We start from the raw sequence: 20,729 nt of genomic DNA, 5'->3' as shown, positions 1-20,729 counted from the left end.
GGGTTAGGGACCGCCTCTAGACGTTGCCAACTTGGACTTCCCAAGCGCTTAGTACAGTGCTCTGCACACAGTAAGCGCTCAATAAATCCCATCTTCTAGAGTGTGAGCCCGCTGTTGGGTAGGGACCGTCTCTAGAGGTTGCCAACTTGGACTTCCCAAGCGCTTAGTACAGTGCTCTGCACACAGGAAGCGCTCAATAAATACGATCTTCTAGACTGTGAGCCCGCTGTTGGGTTAGGGACCACCTCTAGACGTTGCCAACTTGGACTTCCCAAGCGCTTAGTACAGTGCTCTGCACACAGGAAGCGCTCAATAAATACCATCTTCTAGACTGTGAGCCCACTGTTGGGTTAGGGACCGCCTCTATATGTTGCCAACTTGGACTTCCCAAGCGCTTAGTACAGTGCTCTGCACACAGTAAGCGCTCAATAAATACCATCTTCTAGCCTGTGAGCCCGCTGTCGGGTAGGGACCGTCTCTAGATGTTGCCAACTTGGACTTCCCAAGCGCTCAGTCCGGTGCTCTGCACACAGTAAGCGCTCAATAAATACCATCTTCTAGAGTGTGAGCCCACTGTTGGGTAGGGACCGTCTCTAGAGGTTGCCAACTGGGACTTCCCGAGTGCTCAGTCCAGTGCTCTGCACACCATAAGCGCTTAATGAATATGATCTTCTAGCCTGTGAGCCCGCTGTTGGGTAGGGACCGTCTCTAGATGTTGCCAGCTTGGACTTCCCGAGCGCTCAGTCCAGTGCTCTGCACACAGGAAGCGCTCAATAAATATGATCTTCTAGCCTGTGAGCCCACTGTCGGGTAGGGACCGTCTCTAGATGTTGCCAGCTTGGACTTCCCGAGCGCTCAGTCCAGTGCTCTGCACACAGGAAGCGCTCAATAAATATGATCTTCTAGACTGTGAGCCCGCTGTTGGGTAGGGACCGTCTCTAGATGTTGCCAACTTGGACTTCCCGAGCGCTCAGTCCAGTGCTCTGTACACAGGAAGCGCTCAATAAATACGATCTTCTAGACTGTGAGCCCGCTGTTGGGTAGGGACCGTCTCTAGATGTTGCCAACTTGGACTTCCCAAGCGCTTAGTCCGGTGCTCTGCACACAGTAAGCGCTCAATAAATACAATTGATTGATTGATTAAGTGACTTGCTCAAGGTCACCCAGCTGGCAATTGGTGGAGTCGGAATTTGAACCCGCGACCTCTGACTCCAAAGCCCGGGCTCTTTCCACTGAGCCACGCTGCTTCTCTATGAATAGAATGAATAGACTCAATCAGTCAATCAATCAATCGTATTTATTGAGCGCTTCCTGTGTGCAGAGCACTGGACTAAGCGCTTCACCTCTCTGGGCCTCAGTTCCCTCATCTGTCAAATGGGGATGAAGACTGTGAGCCCCACATGGGACAACCTGATCACCTTGTAACCTCCCCAGCGCTTAGAACAGTGCTTTGCACATAGAGTAAGCGCTTAATAAGTGCCATCATTATTATTATTATTAAATCGCTTCACCCCTCTGGGCCTCAGTGACCTCATCTGTCAAATGGGGATGAAGACAGTGAGCCCCACGTGGGACAACCTGATCACCTTGTATCACCCCCAGCGCTTAGAACAGTGCTTGGCACATAGTGAGCGCTTAGCAAATGCCATCATTATTGTTATTAAATCGCTTCACCTCTCTGGGCCTCAGTTCCCTCATCTGTCAAATGGGGATGAAGACTGGGAGCCCCACGGGGGGCAACCTGATCGCCTTGTAACCTCCCCAGCGCTTAGAACAGTGCTTTGCACATAGAGTAAGCGCTTAATAAATGCCAGCATCATTATTATTATTAAATCGCTTCACCTCTCTGGGCCTCAGTGACCTCATCTGTCAAATGGGGATGAAGACTGTGAGCCCCATGTGGGACAACCTGATCACCTTGTATCTCCCCCAGCGCTTAGAACAGTGCTTGGCACATAGTGAGCGCTTAGCAAATGCCATCATTATTGTTATTAAATCGCTTCACCTCTCTGGGCCTCAGTGACCTCATCTGTCAAATGGGGATGAAGACTGTGAGCCCCATGTGGGACAACCTGATCACCTTGTATCCTCCCCAGCGCTTAGAACAGTGCTTGGCACATAGTGAGTGCTTAGCAAATGCCATCATTATTGTTATTAAATCGCTTCACCTCTCTGGGCCTCAGTTCCCTCATCTGGAAAATGGGGATGAAGACTGGGAGCCCCCCGGGGGACAACCTGATCGCCTTGTAACCTCCCCAGCGCTTTGAACAGTGCTTTGCACATAGAGTAAGCGCTTAATAAATGCCAGCATTATTATTATTATTATTAAATCGCTTCACCTCTCTGGGCCTCAGTGACCTCATCTGTCAAATGGGGATGAAGACTGGGAGCCCTATAGGGGACAACCTGATCACCTTGTATCTCCCCCAGCGCTTAGAACAGTGCTTGGCACATAGTGAGCGCTTAGCAAATGCCCGCCGCACTCACCTGGGCGGTGCAGACTTCCAGCAGCGCGATGACCTGGGGTACGAACACGGGAGTCTTGTCGGCCTGGATGTTCTCCAGATTCCTGGAAAAGGGACGCAGGGAAAAGTTGGGAGCGGTCCGGAAGGCCGGGCGTGCCCCACACTCACCCGCACGCTCCGGCAACCCCGCACGCCGGCCCGGGATAATAATAATAATAATAATAACGATGGTATTTGTTAAGCGCTTACTATGTGCCAAGCACTGTTCTAAGCGCTGGGGGGGATACAAGGTGATCAGGTTGTCCTACAGGGGGCTCACAATCTTAATCCCCATTTTGCAGATGAGGAAACTGAGGCCCAGAGAATCACTCAATCAATCATATTTATTGAGCGCTTACTGTGAGCAGAGCACTGTACTAAGCGCTTGGGAAGTACAAGTTGGCAACATATAGAGACTTTTAGACTGTGAGCCCACTGTTGGGTAGGGACTGTCTCTATATGTTGCCAATTTGGACTTCCCAAGCGCTTAGTACAGTGCTCTGCACATAGTAAGCGCTCAATAAATACGATTGATGATGATATAGAGACGGTCCCTACCCAACAGTGGGCTCACAGTCTAGAAGGGGGAGACAGAGAAGTGAAGTGACTTGCCCAAAGTCACCCAGCTGACAATTGGCGGAGCCGGGATTTGAACCCATGACCTCTGACTCCAAAGCCCGGGCTCTTTCCACTGAGCCACGCTGCTTCTCTTGCATTTATTAAGCGCTTACTATGTGCCAAGCACTGTTCTAAGCGCTGAGGAGGTTACAAGGTGATCAGGTTGTCCCCCAGGGGGCTCCCAGTCTTCATCCCCATTTTACAGATGAGGGGACTGAGGCCCAGAGAAGTGAAGTGACTCGTCCAAAGTCACACAGCTGACAAGTGGCGGAGCCGGGATTTGAACCCATGGCCTCTGACTCCAAAGCCCGGGCTCTTTCCACTGAGCCACGCTGCTTCTCTTGCATTTATTAAGCGCTTACTATGTGCCAAGCACTGTTCTAAGCGCTGGAGAGGTTACAAGGTGATCAGGTTGTCCCACGGGGAGCTCACGGTCTTCATCCCCATTCGACAGATGAGGGAACTGAGGCCCAGAGAAGTGAAGTGACTCGCCCAAAGTCACACAGCTGACAAGTGAAGCAGCATGGCTGTGAAGCAGCGTGGCTCGGTGGAAAGAGCCCGGGCTTTGGAGTCGGAGGTCATGGGTTCAAATCCCGGCTCTGCCAATTGTCAGCTGGGTGACTTTGGGCAAGTCACTTCACTTCTCTGGGCCTCAGTTCCCTCAAGACTGTGAGCCCCACGGGGGCCAACCTGATCACCTTGTATCTCCCCCGGTGCTCAGTACAGTGCTCAGCATATAGTAAGCACTTAACAAATACCATCGTTATTACTATTATTAATCCCTGAGCCTCAGTTCCCTCATCTGGAAAATGGGGATGAAGCCTGGGAGCCCCACAGGGTCCAACCTGATGACCTTGCATCTCCCCCGGCGCTTAGTACAGTGCTCGGCACATAGTAAGCGCTTAACAAACACCATCATTATTACTATTATTAATCTCTGGGCCTCAGTTCCCTCATCTGGAAAATGGGGATGAAGACTGGGAGCCCCCCGGGGGCCAACCTGATGACCCTGCATCTCCCCTGGCGCTTAGTACAGTGCTCGGCACATAGTAAGCGCTTAACAAAGACCATCATTATTACTATTATTAATCCCTGAGCCTCAGTTCCCTCATCTGGAAAATGGGAATGAAGACTGGGAGCCCCACGGGGGCCAAACTGATGACCCTGTATCTCCCCCGGTGCTTAGTACATTCATTCATTCATTCATTCATGCATTCAATCGTATTTATTGAGCGCTGACTGTGTGCAGAGCACTGGACTAAGCGCTTGGGAAGTAGTACAGTGCTTGGCACATAGTAAGCGCTTACCAAATACCATTGTTATTAATTATTCTTCTCCTCTGGGACTCAGTTCCCTCATCTGGAAAATGGGGATGAAGACTGGGAGCCCCACGGGGGCCAACCTGATGACCCTGCATCTCCCCCGGCGCTTAGTACAGTGCTCGGCACATAGTAAGCCCTTAACAAATACCATCATCATCACTATTATTCTTCTCTGGGCCTCAGTTCCCTCATCTGGAAAATGGGGATGAAGCCTGGGAGCCCCACGGGGGCCAACCTGATGACCCTGCATCTCCCCTGGTGCTTAGTTCATTCATTCATTCATGCATTCAATCGTGTTTATTGAGCGCTGACTGTGTGCAGAGCACTGGACTAAGCACTTGGGAAGTAGTACAGTGCTCGGCACATAGTAAGCGCTTACCAAAGACCATCATTATCACTATTATTCTTCTCTGGGCCTCAGTTCCCTCATCTGGAAAATGGGGATGAAGCCTGGGAGCCCCACGGGGGCCAACCTGATGACCCTGCATCTCCCCCGGCGCTTAGTACAGTGCTCGGCACATAGTAAGCGCTTAACAAATACCACCATTATTACTATTATTAATCTCTGGGCCTCAGTTCCCTCATCTGGAAAATGGGGATGAAGCCTGGGAGCCCCACGGGGGCCAACCTGATGACCCTGTATCTCCCCCGGTGCTTAGTACATTCATTCATTCATGCATTCAATCGTATTTATTGAGCGCTGACTGTGTGCAGAGCACTGGACTAAGCGCTTGGGAAGTAGTGCAGTGCTCGGCACATAGTAAGCGCTTACCAAAGACCATCATCATCACTATTATTCTTCTCTGGGCCTCAGTTCCCTCATCTGGAAAATGGGAATGAAGACTGGAAGCCCCACGGGGGCCAACCTGATGACCCTGCATCTCCCCCGGCGCTTAGTACAGTGCTCGGCACATAGTAAGCGCTTACCAAAGACCATCATCATCACTATTATTCTTCTCTGGGCCTCAGTTCCCTCATCTGGAAAATGGGGATGAAGCCTGGGAGCCCCACGGGGGACAACCTGATGACCCTGCATCTCCCCCGGCGCTTAGTACAGTGCTCGGCACATAGTAAGCGCTTACCAAAGACCATCATCATCACTATTATTCTTCTCTGGGCCTCAGTTCCCTCATCTGGAAAATGGGGATGAAGCCTGGGAGCCCCACGGGGGCCAACCTGATGACCCTGCATCTCCTCCGGCGCTTAGTACATTCATTCATTCATGCATTCAATCGTATTTATTGAGCGCTGACTGTGTGCAGAGCACTGGACTAAGCGCTTACCAAAGACCATCATCATCACTATTATTCTTCTCTGGGCCTCAGTTCCCTCATCTGGAAAATGGGGATGAAGACCGGGAGCCCCACGGGGGCCAACCCGATGACCCGGCATCTGCCCCGGCGCTTAGTACAGTGCTCGGCACATAGTAAGCGCTTACCAAAGACCATCATCATCACTATTATTCTTCTCTGGGCCTCAGTTCCCTCATCTGGAAAATGGGGATGAAGCCTGGGAGCCCCACGGGGGGCCAACCTGATGACCCTGCATCTCCCCCGGTGCTTAGTTCATTCATTCATTCATGCATTCAATCGTATTTATTGAGCGCTGACTGTGTGCAGAGCACTGGACTAAGCGCTTACCAAAGACCATCATCATCACTATTATTCTTCTCTGGGCCTCAGTTCCCTCATCTGGAAAATGGGGATGAAGACCGGGAGCCCCACGGGGGCCAACCTGATGACCCTGCATCTCCCCCGGCGCTTAGTACAGTGCTCGGCACATAGTAAGCGCTTACCAAAGACCATCATCATCACTATTATTCTTCTCTGGGCCTCAGTTCCCTCATCTGGAAAATGGGGATGAAGCCTGGGAGCCCCACGGGGGCCAACCTGATGACCCTGCATCTCCCCTGGTGCTTAGTTCATTCATTCATTCATGCATTCAATCGTATTTATTGAGCGCTGACTGTGTGCAGAGCACTGGACTAAGCACTTGGGAAGTAGTACAGTGCTCGGCACATAGTAAGCGCTTACCAAAGACCATCATTATCACTATTATTCTTCTCTGGGCCTCAGTTCCCTCATCTGGAAAATGGGGATGAAGACTGGGAGCCCCACGGGGGCCAACCTGATGACCCTGCATCTCCCCCGGCGCTTAGTACAGTGCTCGGCACATAGTAAGCCCTTAACAAATACCACCATCATTACTATTATTAATCTCTGGGCCTCAGTTCCCTCATCTGGAAAATGGGGATGAAGCCTGGGAGCCCCACGGGGGACAACCTGATGACCCTGCATCTCCCCCGGCGCTTAGTACAGTGCTCGGCACATAGTAAGCGCTTACCAAAGACCATCATCATCACTATTATTCTTCTCTGGGCCTCAGTTCCCTCATCTGGAAAATGGGGATGAAGCCTGGGAGCCCCACGGGGGACAACCTGATGACCCTGCATCTCCCCCGGCGCTTAGTACAGTGCTCGGCACATAGTAAGCGCTTACCAAAGACCATCATCATCACTATTATTCTTCTCTGGGCCTCAGTTCCCTCATCTGGAAAATGGGGATGAAGCCTGGGAGCCCCACGGGGGCCAACCTGATGACCCTGCATCTCCCCTGGTGCTTAGTTCATTCATTCATTCATGCATTCAATCGTATTTATTGAGCGCTGACTGTGTGCAGAGCACTGGACTAAGCGCTTACCAAAGACCATCATCATCACTATTATTCTTCTCTGGGCCTCAGTTCCCTCATCTGGAAAATGGGAATGAAGACTGGAAGCCCCACGGGGGCCAACCTGATGACCCTGCATCTCCCCCGGCGCTTAGTACAGTGCTCGGCACATAGTAAGCGCTTACCAAAGACCATCATCATCACTATTATTCTTCTCTGGGCCTCAGTTCCCTCATCTGGAAAATGGGGATGAAGCCTGGGAGCCCCACGGGGGACAACCTGATGACCCTGCATCTCCCCCGGCGCTTAGTACAGTGCTCGGCACATAGTAAGCGCTTACCAAAGACCATCATCATCACTATTATTCTTCTCTGGGCCTCAGTTCCCTCATCTGGAAAATGGGGATGAAGCCTGGGAGCCCCACGGGGGCCAACCTGATGACCCTGCATCTCCTCCGGCGCTTAGTACATTCATTCATTCATGCATTCAATCGTATTTATTGAGCGCTGACTGTGTGCAGAGCACTGGACTAAGCGCTTACCAAAGACCATCATCATCACTATTATTCTTCTCTGGGCCTCAGTTCCCTCATCTGGAAAATGGGGATGAAGACCGGGAGCCCCACGGGGGCCAACCCGATGACCCGGCATCTGCCCCGGCGCTTAGTACAGTGCTCGGCACATAGTAAGCGCTTACCAAAGACCATCATCATCACTATTATTCTTCTCTGGGCCTCAGTTCCCTCATCTGGAAAATGGGGATGAAGCCTGGGAGCCCCACGGGGGCCAACCTGATGACCCTGCATCTCCTCCGGCGCTTAGTACATTCATTCATTCATGCATTCAATCGTATTTATTGAGCGCTGACTGTGTGCAGAGCACTGGACTAAGCGCTTACCAAAGACCATCATCATTACTATTATTCTTCTCTGGGCCTCAGTTCCCTCATCTGGAAAATGGGGATGAAGACCGGCAGCCCCACGGGGTCCAACCTGATGACCCGGCATCTGCCCCGGCGCTTAGTACAGTGCTCGGCACATAGTAAGCGCTTACCAAAGACCATCATCATCACTATTATTCTTCTCTGGGCCTCAGTTCCCTCATCTGGAAAATGGGGATGAAGCCTGGGAGCCCCACGGGGGACAACCTGATGACCCTGCATCTCCCCCGGTGCTTAGTTCATTCATTCATTCATGCATTCAATCGTATTTATTGAGCGCTGACTGTGTGCAGAGCACTGGACTAAGCGCTTACCAAAGACCATCATCATTACTATTATTCTTCTCTGGGCCTCAGTTCCCTCATCTGGAAAATGGGGATGAAGACCGGGAGCCCCACGGGGTCCAACCCGATGACCCGGCATCTGCCCCGGCGCTTAGTACAGTGCTCGGCACATAGTAAGCGCTTACCAAATACCATCGTTATTATTATTATTATTGTCACTGAGCCCTCGGGGCTCGGGGAGACCTCAGGAGGTGGCGGGGGGCGGGAAGGTCCGATGCGGGGTGCGAGCCCGCCCCGGGGGGCGTCCAGTCTACCTGCAGATGACGATGAAGAACTTGACCAGGAGCAAGGCCCGGGCCGGGCCGGCCCGGGTGGCCCCGTCCCCGTCCCCGTCGGGCCGGTGGCGTCGCAGACACTCCACGCAGACGCTCAGCTGTCGGCTCAGGACCTGGAGCAGATCCCGGGGCAGGCTGGGGATCTCCGACACCGCTTCTTCCGGCCTGCAGCGAGAGGGAGGGTGGGCAGACTCAACGGCGGACCCGGGAGCCCGCCGCTCTCCTGGGCCCGGGGACGGGGTGGGGGGATGGATACGTCTCCGTACAATAAATACAGGGAAGCAGCGTGGTCAGTGGAAAGAGCCCGGGCTTTGGAGTCAGAGGTCAGGGGTTCGAATCCCGGCTCCGCCGCATGTCTGCTGTGTGACCTTGGTCAAGTCACTTCACTTCTCCGGGCCTCAGTTCCCTCATCTGTAAAATGGGGATTGAGACTGTGAGCCCCACGTGGGACAACCTGATCACCTTGTAACATCCCCAGTGCTTAGAACGGTGCTTTGCACATAGTAAGCGCTTAATAAATGCCATCATCATCATTATCTGGGCCTCAGTTCCCTCATCTGGAAAATGGGGATGAAGACCGTGAGCCCCCCCGTGGGACAACCTGATCCCCTTGTAGCCTCCCCAGCGCTTGGCACATAGTAAGGGCTTAATAAATGCCATCATCATTATTATTATTATTATTACATACATACACACAATACATCCATAATAATACTAATAATAATGATGACATTTGTTAAGCGCTTACTATGTGCAAAGCACTGCTCTAAGCGGTGGGGGGGGGACACAAGGGGATCAGGTTGTCCCATGGGGGGGGCTCCCAGTCTTCATCCCCATTTTCCAGATGAGGGAACTGAGGCCCAGAGAAGTGAAGTGACTGGCCCACAGTCACACAGCTGACAATTGGCAGGGGCGGGATTCGAACCCATGACCTCTGACACCAAAGCCCGGGCTCTTTCCACTGATCCCACTGTTGGGTAGGGACTGTCTCTACGTGTTGCCAATTTGTACTTCCCAAGCGCTTAGTCCAGTGCTCTGCACATAGCAAGCGCTCAATAAATACGATTGATGATGATGATGATCCACGCTGCTTCAATAAATACATACAATAAATACATATTTATTACTCTATTTACTTATTTATTTTACTTGTACCTATCTATTCTATTTATTTTATTTTGTTAATATGTTTTGTTGTCCGTCTCCCCCTTCTAGACTGTGAGCCCGCTGTTGGGTAGGGACCGGCTCTAGATGTTGCCGACTTGGACTTCCCAAGCGCTTAGTCCAGTGCTCCGCACACAGGAAGCGCTCAATAAATACGATTGATTGATTGATTGATTGATCACCTCCTCCGCTCAACTCTAAGCTCCCGGCGGGAAGGCTTCGTTCCCTCGGGATCCGCGGGGTTTCCAGAACGCCCAGCGCTTGGCACATAGTAAGCGCTTCGCAAACACAAATTATTGTTACTCCCAACACAACCAGCCCCGCACTGCCAAGTCCAGGGGCGCTCAGTCCAGCGCTCCGCACGCAGTGGGAGCTCGGCCGCTCCCGGAGACCGTACGGTAATGATCATGATAATGATGATGGTATTTGTTAGACGCTTACTTACTATGTGCGAAGCGCTGCTCTAAGCGCTGGGGGGAGATAACAAGGTGATCAGGTTGTCCCCCCGGGGGGCTCCCAGTCTTCACCCCCATTTGACAGATGAGGAAACTAAGGCCCGGAGAAGGGAAGTGACTCGCCCAAAGTCACCCAGCTGACAAGTGGCGGAGCCGGGATTCGAACCCACGACCTCCGACTCCCAAGCCCGCGCTCTTTCCACTGAACCACGTCTCTGGGCCTCAGTTCCCTCATCTGTCAAATGGGGATGAGGACCGTGAGCCCCCCGTGGGACAACCTGATCACCTTGTACCCCCGCCCCCACACCTTCCAGCGCTTAGAACAGTGTTTGGGACATAATAAGCGCTTAACAAATACCTTCATTAATTTGATTATTGTGCCTCAGTTCCCTCATCTGTAAAATGGGGATGAAGCCTCTGAGCCCCATGTGGGACAACCTGATTACCTTGTATCTCCCCCAGCGCTTAGAACAGTGCTTGGCACATAATAAGCGCTTAACAAATACCATCATTATTATTACTATTATTGTGCCTCAGTTCCCTCATCTGTCAAATGGGGATGAAGCCTGTGAGCCCCATGTGGGACAATCTGATCATCTTGCATCTCCCCCGGCGCTTAGAACAGTGCTTGGCACATAATAAGCGCTTAACAAATACCATTATTATTATTATTATTATTGTGCCTCAGTTCCCTCATCTGTAAAATGGGGATGAAGCCTGTGAGCCCCTTGTGGGACAATCTGATTACCTTGTATCTACCTCAGCGCTTAGAACAGTGCTTGGCACATAATAAGCACTTAACAAATACCATTATTATTATTACTGTGCCTCAGTTCCCTCCTCTGTCAAATGGGGATGAAGCCTGTGAGCCCCTTGTGGGACAATCTGATTACCTTGTATCTACCTCAGCGCTTAGAACAGTGCTTGGCACATAATAAGCGCTTAACAAATACCATTATTATTATTACTGTGCCTCAGTTCCCTCATCTGTCAAATGGGGATGAAGCCTGTGAGCCCCTTGTGGGACAATCTGATTACCTTGTATCTACCTCAGCGCTTAGAACAGTGCTTGGCACATAATAAGCGCTTAACAAATACCATTATTATTATTACTGTGCCTCAGTTCCCTCCTCTGTCAAATGGGGATGAAGCCTGTGAGCCCCTTGTGGGACAATCTGATTACCTTGTATCTACCTCAGCGCTTAGAACAGTGCTTGGCACATAATAAGCGCTTAACAAATACCATTATTATTATTACTGTGCCTCAGTTCCCTCATCTGTCAAATGGGGATGAAGCCTGTGAGCCCCTTGTGGGACAATCTGATTACCTTGTATCTACCTCAGCACTTAGAACAGTGCTTGGCACATAGTAAGCACTTAACAAATACCATTATTATTATTACTGTGCCTCAGTTCCCTCATCTGTCAAATGGGGATGAAGCCTGTGAGCCCCTTGTGGGACAATCTGATTACCTTGTATCTACCTCAGCACTTAGAACAGTGCTTGGCACATAGTAAGCGCTTAACAAATACCATTATTATTATTACTGTGCCTCAGTTCCCTCATCTGTCAAATGGGGATGAAGCCTGTGAGCCCCTTGTGGGACAATCTGATTACCTTGTATCTACCTCAGCACTTAGAACAGTGCTTGGCACATAGTAAGCGCTTAACAAATACCATTATTATTATTACTGTGCCTCAGTTCCCTCATCTGTCAAATGGGGATGAAGCCTGTGAGCCCCTTGTGGGACAATCTGATTACCTTGTATCTACCTCAGCATTTAGAACAGTGCTTGGCACATAGTAAGCGCTTAACAAATACCATTATTATTATTATTGTGCCTCAGTTCCCTCATCTGTCAAATGGGGATGAAGCCTGTGAGCCCCTTGTGGGACAATCTGATTACCTTGTATCTACCTCAGCACTTAGAACAGTGCTTGGCACATAGTAAGCGCTTAACAAATACCATTATTATTATTACTGTGCCTCAGTTCCCTCATCTGTCAAATGGGGATGAAGCCTGTGAGCCCCACGGGGGACAACCTGATCACCTTGTATCTACCTCAGCGCTTAGAACAGTGCTTGGCACATAATAAGCGCTTAACAAATACCATTATTATTATTACTGTGCCTCAGTTCCCTCATCTGTCAAATGGGGATGAAGCCTGTGAGCCCCTTGTGGGACAATCTGATTACCTTGTATCTACCTCAGCGCTTAGAACAGTGCTTGGCACATAATAAGCGCTTAACAAATACCATTATTATTATTACTGTGCCTCAGTTCCCTCATCTGTCAAATGGGGATGAAGCCTGTGAGCCCCACGGGGGACAACCTGATCACCTTGTATCTACCTCAGCGCTTAGAACAGTGCTTGGCACATAATAAGCGCTTAACAAATACCATTATTATTATTACTGTGCCTCAGTTCCCTCATCTGTCAAATGGGGATGAAGCCTGTGAGCCCCTTGTGGGACAATCTGATTACCTTGTATCTACCTCAGCGCTTAGAACAGTGCTTGGCACATAATAACCGCTTAACAAATACCATTATTATTATTACTGTGCCTCAGTTCCCTCATCTGTCAAATGGGGATGAAGCCTGTGAGCCCCTTGTGGGACAATCTGATTACCTTGTATCTACCTCAGCACTTAGAACAGTGCTTGGCACATAGTAAGCGCTTAACAAATACCATTATTATTATTACTGTGCCTCAGTTCCCTCATCTGGAAAATGGGGATGAAGACTGTGAGCCCCACGGGGGACAACCTCATCACCTTGTATCTCCCCCCAGTGCTTAGAACAGTGCTTGGCACATAGTAAGTGCTCAATAAATCCGATTGAATGAATGAATGAAATGGCACATAATAAGCGCTTAACAAATACCATCATTATTATTATTATTGTGCCTCAGTTCCCACATCTGTCAAATGGGGATGAAGACTGTGAGCCCCCCCGTGGGACAACCTCATTACCTTGTATCTCCCCCAGTGCTTAGAACGGTGCTTGGCACATAGTAAGCGCCTAACAAAGACCAGAATTATCATTATTAAAGACATACTTTCCCTGCCCACAAGGAGCCCGGGGTCTCCATTCATTCAACCGCCTTTATTCATTCCATCGTATTTATTGAGCGCTTCCTGTGTGCAGAGCACTGGACTAAGCGCTTGGGATGGACAAGTCGGCAACATCTAGAGACGGTCCCTACCCGACGGCGGTCTAGAAGGGGGAGACGGACGACAAAACGGAACATGGAGATGGGTGTCAATCATTCATTCCATCGTATTTATTGAGCACTTCCTGTGGGCAGAGCACTGTACTAAGCGCTTGGGATGTACAAGTCGGCAACATCTAGGGACGGTCCCTACCCGACGGCGGGCTCACGGTCTAGAAGGGGGAGACGGACGACAGAACGAAACATGGAGATGGGTGTCATTCATTCATTCATTCCATCGTATTTATTGAGCGCTTCCTGTGTGCAGAGCACTGTACTAAGCGCTTGGGAATTACAAGCCGGCGACATCTAGAGACGGTCCCTACCCGATGACGGGCTCACGGTCTAGAAGGGGGGGACAGAACGGAACATGGAGACGGGCGTCATTCATTCATTCCATCGTATTTATTGAGCGCTTCCTGTGCGCAGAGCACTGTACTAAGCGCTTGGGATGTACAAGTGGGCAACATCTAGGGACGGTCCCTACCCGACGGCGGGCTCACGGTCTAGAAGGGGGAGACGGACAACAGAATGGAACATGGAGATGGGTGTCATTCATTCATTCCATCGTATTTATTGAGCGCTTCCTGTGCGCAGAGCACTGTACTAAGCGCTTGGGATGTACAAGTTGGCAACATCTAGGGACGGTCCCTACCCGACGGCGGGCTCACGGTCTAGAAGGGGGAGACGGACAACAGAATGGAACATGGAGATGGGTGTCATTCATTCATTCAATCCTATTTATTGAGCGCTTCCTGTGTGCAGAGCACTGTACTAAGCGCTTGGGATGTACAAGTCGGCGACATCTAGGGACGGTCCCTACCCGATGACGGGCTCACGGTCTAGAAGGGGGGACAGAACGGAACATGGAGATGGGTGTCATTCATTCATTCATTCCATCGTATTTATTGAGCGCTTCCTGTGGGCAGAGCACTGTACTGAGCGCTTGGGATGTACAAGTCGGCGACATCTAGGGACGGTCCCTACCCGATGGCGGGCTCACGGTCTAGAAGGGGGGGACAGAACGGAACATGGAGATGGGTGTCATTCATTCATTCATTCCATCGTATTTATTGAGCGCTTCCTGTGGGCAGAGCACTGTACTGAGCGCTTGGGATGTACAAGTCGGCGACATCTAGGGACGGTCCCTACCCGATGGCGGGCTCATGGTCTAGAAGGGGGGGACAGAACGGAACATGGAGACGGGCGTCATTCATTCATTCCATCGTATTTATTGAGCGCTTCCTGTGTGCAGAGCACTGTACTAAGCGCTTGGCTGACCTCCCTTGCCCGCCCGCGGCCCCCGGGGGTGGGCTCACCGGCGCGGCTCCAGAGACTGGACGGCGATGACTTTCTCGAAGTTGGCCACGAAGGCTTCTAGCCACTGCTGCAGGTAGCCCAGGTCCTTCTGCGGGGAGAAGGGGACGCCAGTTAGGGGGGGTTCGTTCGCTCATTAGCTTCTCCGTGCCTCAGTTTCCTCATCTGTCAAATGGGGATGAAGCCTGTGAGCCCCCCGCGGTTCAACCGGATCACCTTGCTACCTCCCCGGCGCTTAGAATGGTGCTTGGCGCGTGGTAAGCGCTTAATAAATGCCGTTATTATTATTATTCATTCATTCAATCGCGTATTTACTGAGTGCTTACTGTGTGCACTGTACTAAGCGCTCGGGAAGGACAAGTCGCCAACATCTAGAGATGGCCCCTACCCGACAACGGGCTCACGGCCTAGGAGGGGGAGACGGGCGACCAAACCAAACACATGGACGGGTGTCCAAATCGTCAGGACAAATAGAATTAAAGTTATATTTCATTTCATATCATCGTATTTATTCATTCAATCGGATTTATTGAGCGTTTACTGTGTGCAGAGCACTGTAGTGAGCGCTTGGGAAGGACAAGTCGGCGACATCTAGAGACGGTCCCTACCCGAAAACGGGCTCACGGTCTAGAAGGGGGAGATGGACGACAAAACAAAACACGTGGATGGGTGTCAGATCGTCAGAACAAATAGAATTAAAGCTATACGTCATTTCATTGTACTTATTGAACACTTGCTGTGTGCAGAGCACTGTACTAAACGCTTGGGAAGTCGAAGTGGGCAACATCTAGAGCCGGTCCCTACCCGACAACGGGCTCACGGTCTGGAAGGGGGAGACGGACGACGAAACCAAACACGTGGACGGGTGTCAAAATCATCAGAACAAATAGAATTAAAGCTATATTTTATTTCACTGTATTTACTGAACGCTTGCTGTGTTCAGAGCACTGTACTAAACGCTTGGGAAGTCCAAGTGGGCAACAGATAGAGACGGTCCCTACCCGACAACGGGCTCACGGTCTGGAAGGGGGAGACGGACGACGAAACCAAACACGTGGACGGGTGTCAAAATCATCAGAACAAATAGAATTAAAGCTACATTTCCTTTCATTGTATTTATTCATTCATTCATTCAGTCGTACTTATTGAGCGCTTCCTGCGTGCAGAGCACTGGACTAAGCGTTTGGGAAGTCCAAGTTGGCAACATATAGAGACGGTCCCCACCCAACAGTGGGCTCACAGGCTAGAAGTTCATTCATTCATTCAATCGTATTTATTGTGCGCTTCCTGTGTGCAGAGCACTGTACTAAGCGCCTGGGAAGTCCAAGTTGGGGACATCTAGAGACGGTCCCTACCTAACAGCGGGTTCACAGTCTAGAAGATATATAGAGTCTAGACTCTATATTCATTCATTCATTCAATCGTATTTATTGAGCGCTTCCTGTGAGCAGAGCACTGGACTAAGCGCTTGGGAAGTCCAAGTTGGCGACATACAGAGACGGTCCCTACCCGACAGTGGGCTCACAGTCCAGAAGATGTATAGTCTGGACTCTATATTCATTCATTCAATCGTATTTATTGAGCGCTTCCTGTGTGTATCTATAGTCATTCATTCATTCATTCATTCATTCAATCGTATTTATTGAGCGCTTCCTGTGTGTATCTATATTCATTCATTCATTCATTCAATCGTATTTATTGAGCGCTTCCTGTGTGCAGAGCACTGGACTAAGCGCCTGGGAAGTCCAAGTTGGCGACGTATAGAGACGGTCCCTACCCGACAGCAGGCTTACAGTCTAGAAGATATATAGAGTCTAGACTCTATAGATATATCTATATAGATATATACATCTATATAGATATGTCAATATAGATGTATGTAGATATATATATATATATATACAGATATCTTATATCTATCTATATCTATATATTATGTGTAGTCTAGAGACTGTGAGCCCCCCATGGGACAACCTGATCACCTTGTAACCTCCCCAGCGCTTACAACGGTGCTTTGCATGTAGTAAGCGCTTAACAAATAATAATAATAATAACAATAATAATGATGGTACTTGTTAAGCGCTTACTACGTGCAAAGCACCGTTCTAAGCGCCGGGGAGGTTCCAAGGTGATCAGGCTGTCCCCCGGGGGGCTCCCAGGCTTCATCCCCATTTTCCAGATGAGGGAACTGAGGCCCGGGGAAGCGAAGTGACTCGCCCCAAGTCACCCAGCTGCCATCGTCATTATGATTATTATCAGCTGTGTGACCTTGGGCGAGTCACTTCACTTCTCTAGAAGACTGTGACTGCCAAAAGACTTTCCACCGAGCCCCGGCCCGGACACCCAGTTGGCCCCGAGGGTCGGTGGGCGCCGCGTCCTCGCCTGCCGCTGCCCCCCGTATTTATTACTCTATTTATTTATTTATTTCACTTGATACAGTATATACGTGTCTATACCTGTATATATGTTTGTACGTATTTATTACTCTATTTATTTCACTTGTACATATCTATTCTATTTATTTTATTTGGTTAACATGTTTGGTTTTGTTGTCTGTCTCCCCCTTCTAGACTGTGAGCCCGCTGTCGGGTAGGGACCGGCTCTAGATGTTGCCAACCTGGACTTCCCAAGCGCTTAGTATCAATCAATCAATCAATTAATTAATCAATCATATTTATTGAGCGCTTCCTGTGTGCAGAGCACTGGACTAAGCACTTGGGAACTCCAAGTTGGCAGCATCTAGAGACGGGCCCTACCCAACAGTGGGCTCACAGCCTAGAAGTTCATTCATTCATTCATTCATTCATTCTATTGTATTTATTGAGCGCTTCCTGTGTGCACAGCACTGGACTAAGCGCTTGGGAAGTCCAAGTCGGCAGCATCTAGAGACGGGCCCTACCCGACGGCGGGCTCACAGTCTAGAAGGGGGAGACAGGCAACAAAACCAAACATATTAACAAAATAAAATAAATAGAATAGTATACATGGACAAGTAAAATAGAGTAATAAATACTCATTCATTCATTCATTCAATCGTATTTATTGAGCGCTTCCTGTGTGCAGAGCACTGGACTAAGCGCTTGGGAAGTCCAAGTCGGCAGCATCTATAGACGGGCCCTACCCGACAGCGGGCTCACAGTCTAGACGGGGGAGATGGGCAACAAAACCAAACATATTAACAAAATAAAATAAATAGAATAGTAAATATGGACAAGTAAAATAGAGTAATAAATACTCATTCATTCATTCATTCATTCAATCGTATTTATTGAGCGCTTCCTGTGTGCAGAGCACTGGACTAAGCGCTTGGGAAGGCCAAGTCGGCAGCATCTAGAGACGGGCCCTACCCGACAGCGGGCTCACAGTCTAGAAGGGGGAGACGGACGACAAAACCAAACATGTTAACCAAATAAAATAAATAGAATAGATACGTACAAGTGAAATAAATAAATCAATAGAGTAATAAATACGTACAAACATATATACAGGTATATATATATATATACAGGTATATATACATATATACTATATCAAGTGAAACAAATAAATAGAGTAATAAATATGTACAAACACATATACAGGTATATATATATATACATATATACTATATAATAATAATAATAATGGCATTTGTTAAGCGCTTACTATATGCAGAGCACTGGTCTAAGCGCTGGGGGTGGATACAAGGTGATCAAGTTGTCCCACATGGGCTCACAGTCTTAATCCCCATTTTACAGATGAGGTAACTGAGGCTCAGAGAAGTTAAGTGACTTGCCCAAGGTCACACAGCTGACATGTGGCGGAGCCGGGATTCGAACCCATGACCTCTGACTCCAAAGCCCGTGCTCTTCTCCACTGAGCCACGCTGCTCCTCCAACTGTATACATATAGTCCAGTGCTCTGCAGAAAGTAAGTGCTCAATAAATACGATTATTGATTGATTGACAAGTCGGCAACATATAGAGACGGTCAGTGCTCTGCAGACAGTAAGCGCTCAATAAATACGACTGACTGATTGATTGATTGACAAGTCGGCAACATATAGAGACGGTCAGTGCCCTGCAGACAGTAAGCGCTCAATAAATACGACTGATTGATTGACTGACGTCGGCAACATATACAGACGGTCAGTGCTCTGCAGACAGTAAGCGCTCAATAAATACGACTGATTGATTGATTGACAAGTCGGCAACATATAGAGACGGTCAGTGCTCTGCGGAGAGTAAGCGCTCAATAAATACGATTGATTGACTGATTGACAAGTCAGCAACATATAGAGACGGTCAGTGCTCTGCAGACAGTAAGCGCTCAATAAATACGACTGATTGATTGACAAGTCGGCAACATATAGAGACGGTCAGTGCCCTGCAGACAGTAAGCGCTCAATAAATACGATTGATTGACAAGTCGGCAACATATAGAGACGGTCAGTGCTCTGCAGACAGTAAGCGCTCAATAAATACGATTGATTGATTGATTGATTGACAAGTCGGCAACATATAGAGACGGTCAGTGCTCTGCGGAGAGTAAGCGCTCAATAAATACGATTGATTGACTGATTGACAAGTCGGCAACATATAGAGACAGTCAGTGCCCTGCAGACAGTAAGCGCTCAATAAATACGATTGATTGATTGATGGTTACGGAAGCAGCGTGGCTCGGTGGAAAGAGCGCGGGCTTGGGAGTCAGAGGCCCTGGGTTCGAATCCCCACGCCGCCCCTTGTCAGCTGTGGGATCTTGGGCAAGCCACTTCACTTCTCTGGGCCTCAGTGACCTCATCTGGAAAGTGGGGATGAAGACTGGGAGCCCCGAGCGGGACAACCTGATCGCCTTGTACCCTCCCCGGCGCTTAGAGCAGTGCTTGGCACATAGTAAGCGCTTAACAAATACCACCGTTATGATGATTATTACCTGCCCCCCGGGCCCCCGGGGCTCCTCCATGGGTCGGCGGGCACCGGCGGCGTCCCGGACGCTGCCCTGGCGTAGGCCGCGGGCCGGGGAGCGGCGGTTGGCGTGGAAGGGAAGCGGCCCCCAAGTCGCCCCCGCCCGCCCGGCCCCCCCAACCTCCATCCTTCCCCCGGCCCCCCGGCTGGGGGTGGGCAGGAAACGCCGACTCACTGTGGCTGTGAGAGGCGCCACTTCCTGCGGGGCCCGGAGACCGCAGGCCCGACGGGGGCGGGGGGCACCGGCTCCCCTCCGGCCCCTGCCCCCCTCGGGAGCCCAGCGTGGCTCGGGGGAAAGAGTTCGAATCCCCGCTCGGCCGCTCACCTTGGAGCCTCCCCAGCGCTTAGAACAGTTCTTGGCACGTAGTAAGCGCTTAACAAATGCCATCGTCATTATGATTATTATCGGCTGGGTGACTTTGGGTGAGTCACTTCACTTTGCCAGGCCTCAGTTCCCTCATCCGGAAAATGGGGGTGAAGACTGGGAGCCCCCCCATGGGACAACGTAATCACCCTGTAACCTCCCCAGCGCTTAGAATGGTGCTTTGCACAGAGTAAGCGCTTAACAAATGCCATCATCATTATGATTATTATCGGCTGGGTGACTTTGGGCGAGTCACTTCACTTTGCCAGGCCTCAGTTCCCTCGTCTGGAAAATGGGGGTGACGACTGGGAGCACCCCCCGTGGGACAACCTGATCACATTGTAACCTCCCCAGCGCTTAGAACGGTGCTTTGCACATAGTAAGCGCTTAACAAATGCCGTCATCATTATGATTATTATCGGCTGGGTGACTGGGAGAGTCACTTCACTTCTCCAGGCCTCAGTTCCCTCGTCTGGAAAATGGGGGTGAAGACTGGGAGCCCCTCCGTGGGACCACCTGATCACCTTGTAACCTCCCCAGCGCTTAGAACAGTGCTTTGCACATAGTAAGCACTTAACAAATGCCACCATCGTTATGATT

At 50.1% G+C, this 20,729-nt stretch overlaps 1 protein-coding gene across 1 annotated transcript in view; it reads right to left on the bottom strand.

The window, feature by feature from the left end:
• NBEAL2 (neurobeachin like 2) overlaps positions 1-19,810 on the bottom strand; it is a 128,856-nt gene extending 109,046 nt beyond the window's left edge. The window contains 4 exon segments of the mRNA XM_038755708.1: positions 2,488-2,569; positions 8,651-8,836; positions 14,825-14,913; positions 19,734-19,810. Coding sequence (XP_038611636.1) covers positions 2,488-2,569; positions 8,651-8,836; positions 14,825-14,913; positions 19,734-19,763 — 387 coding nt within the window. The 5' untranslated portion in view covers positions 19,764-19,810.
• Positions 19,811-20,729: the final 919 nt, after the last annotated feature.

This window comes from Tachyglossus aculeatus, chromosome 13 (genome assembly GCF_015852505.1).
Source record: "Tachyglossus aculeatus isolate mTacAcu1 chromosome 13, mTacAcu1.pri, whole genome shotgun sequence".
NCBI lineage: Eukaryota > Metazoa > Chordata > Mammalia > Monotremata > Tachyglossidae > Tachyglossus > Tachyglossus aculeatus.
The sequence above is the reverse complement of the archived record's forward strand: the minus strand, read 5'-3'. Positions and strand labels throughout refer to the sequence as shown.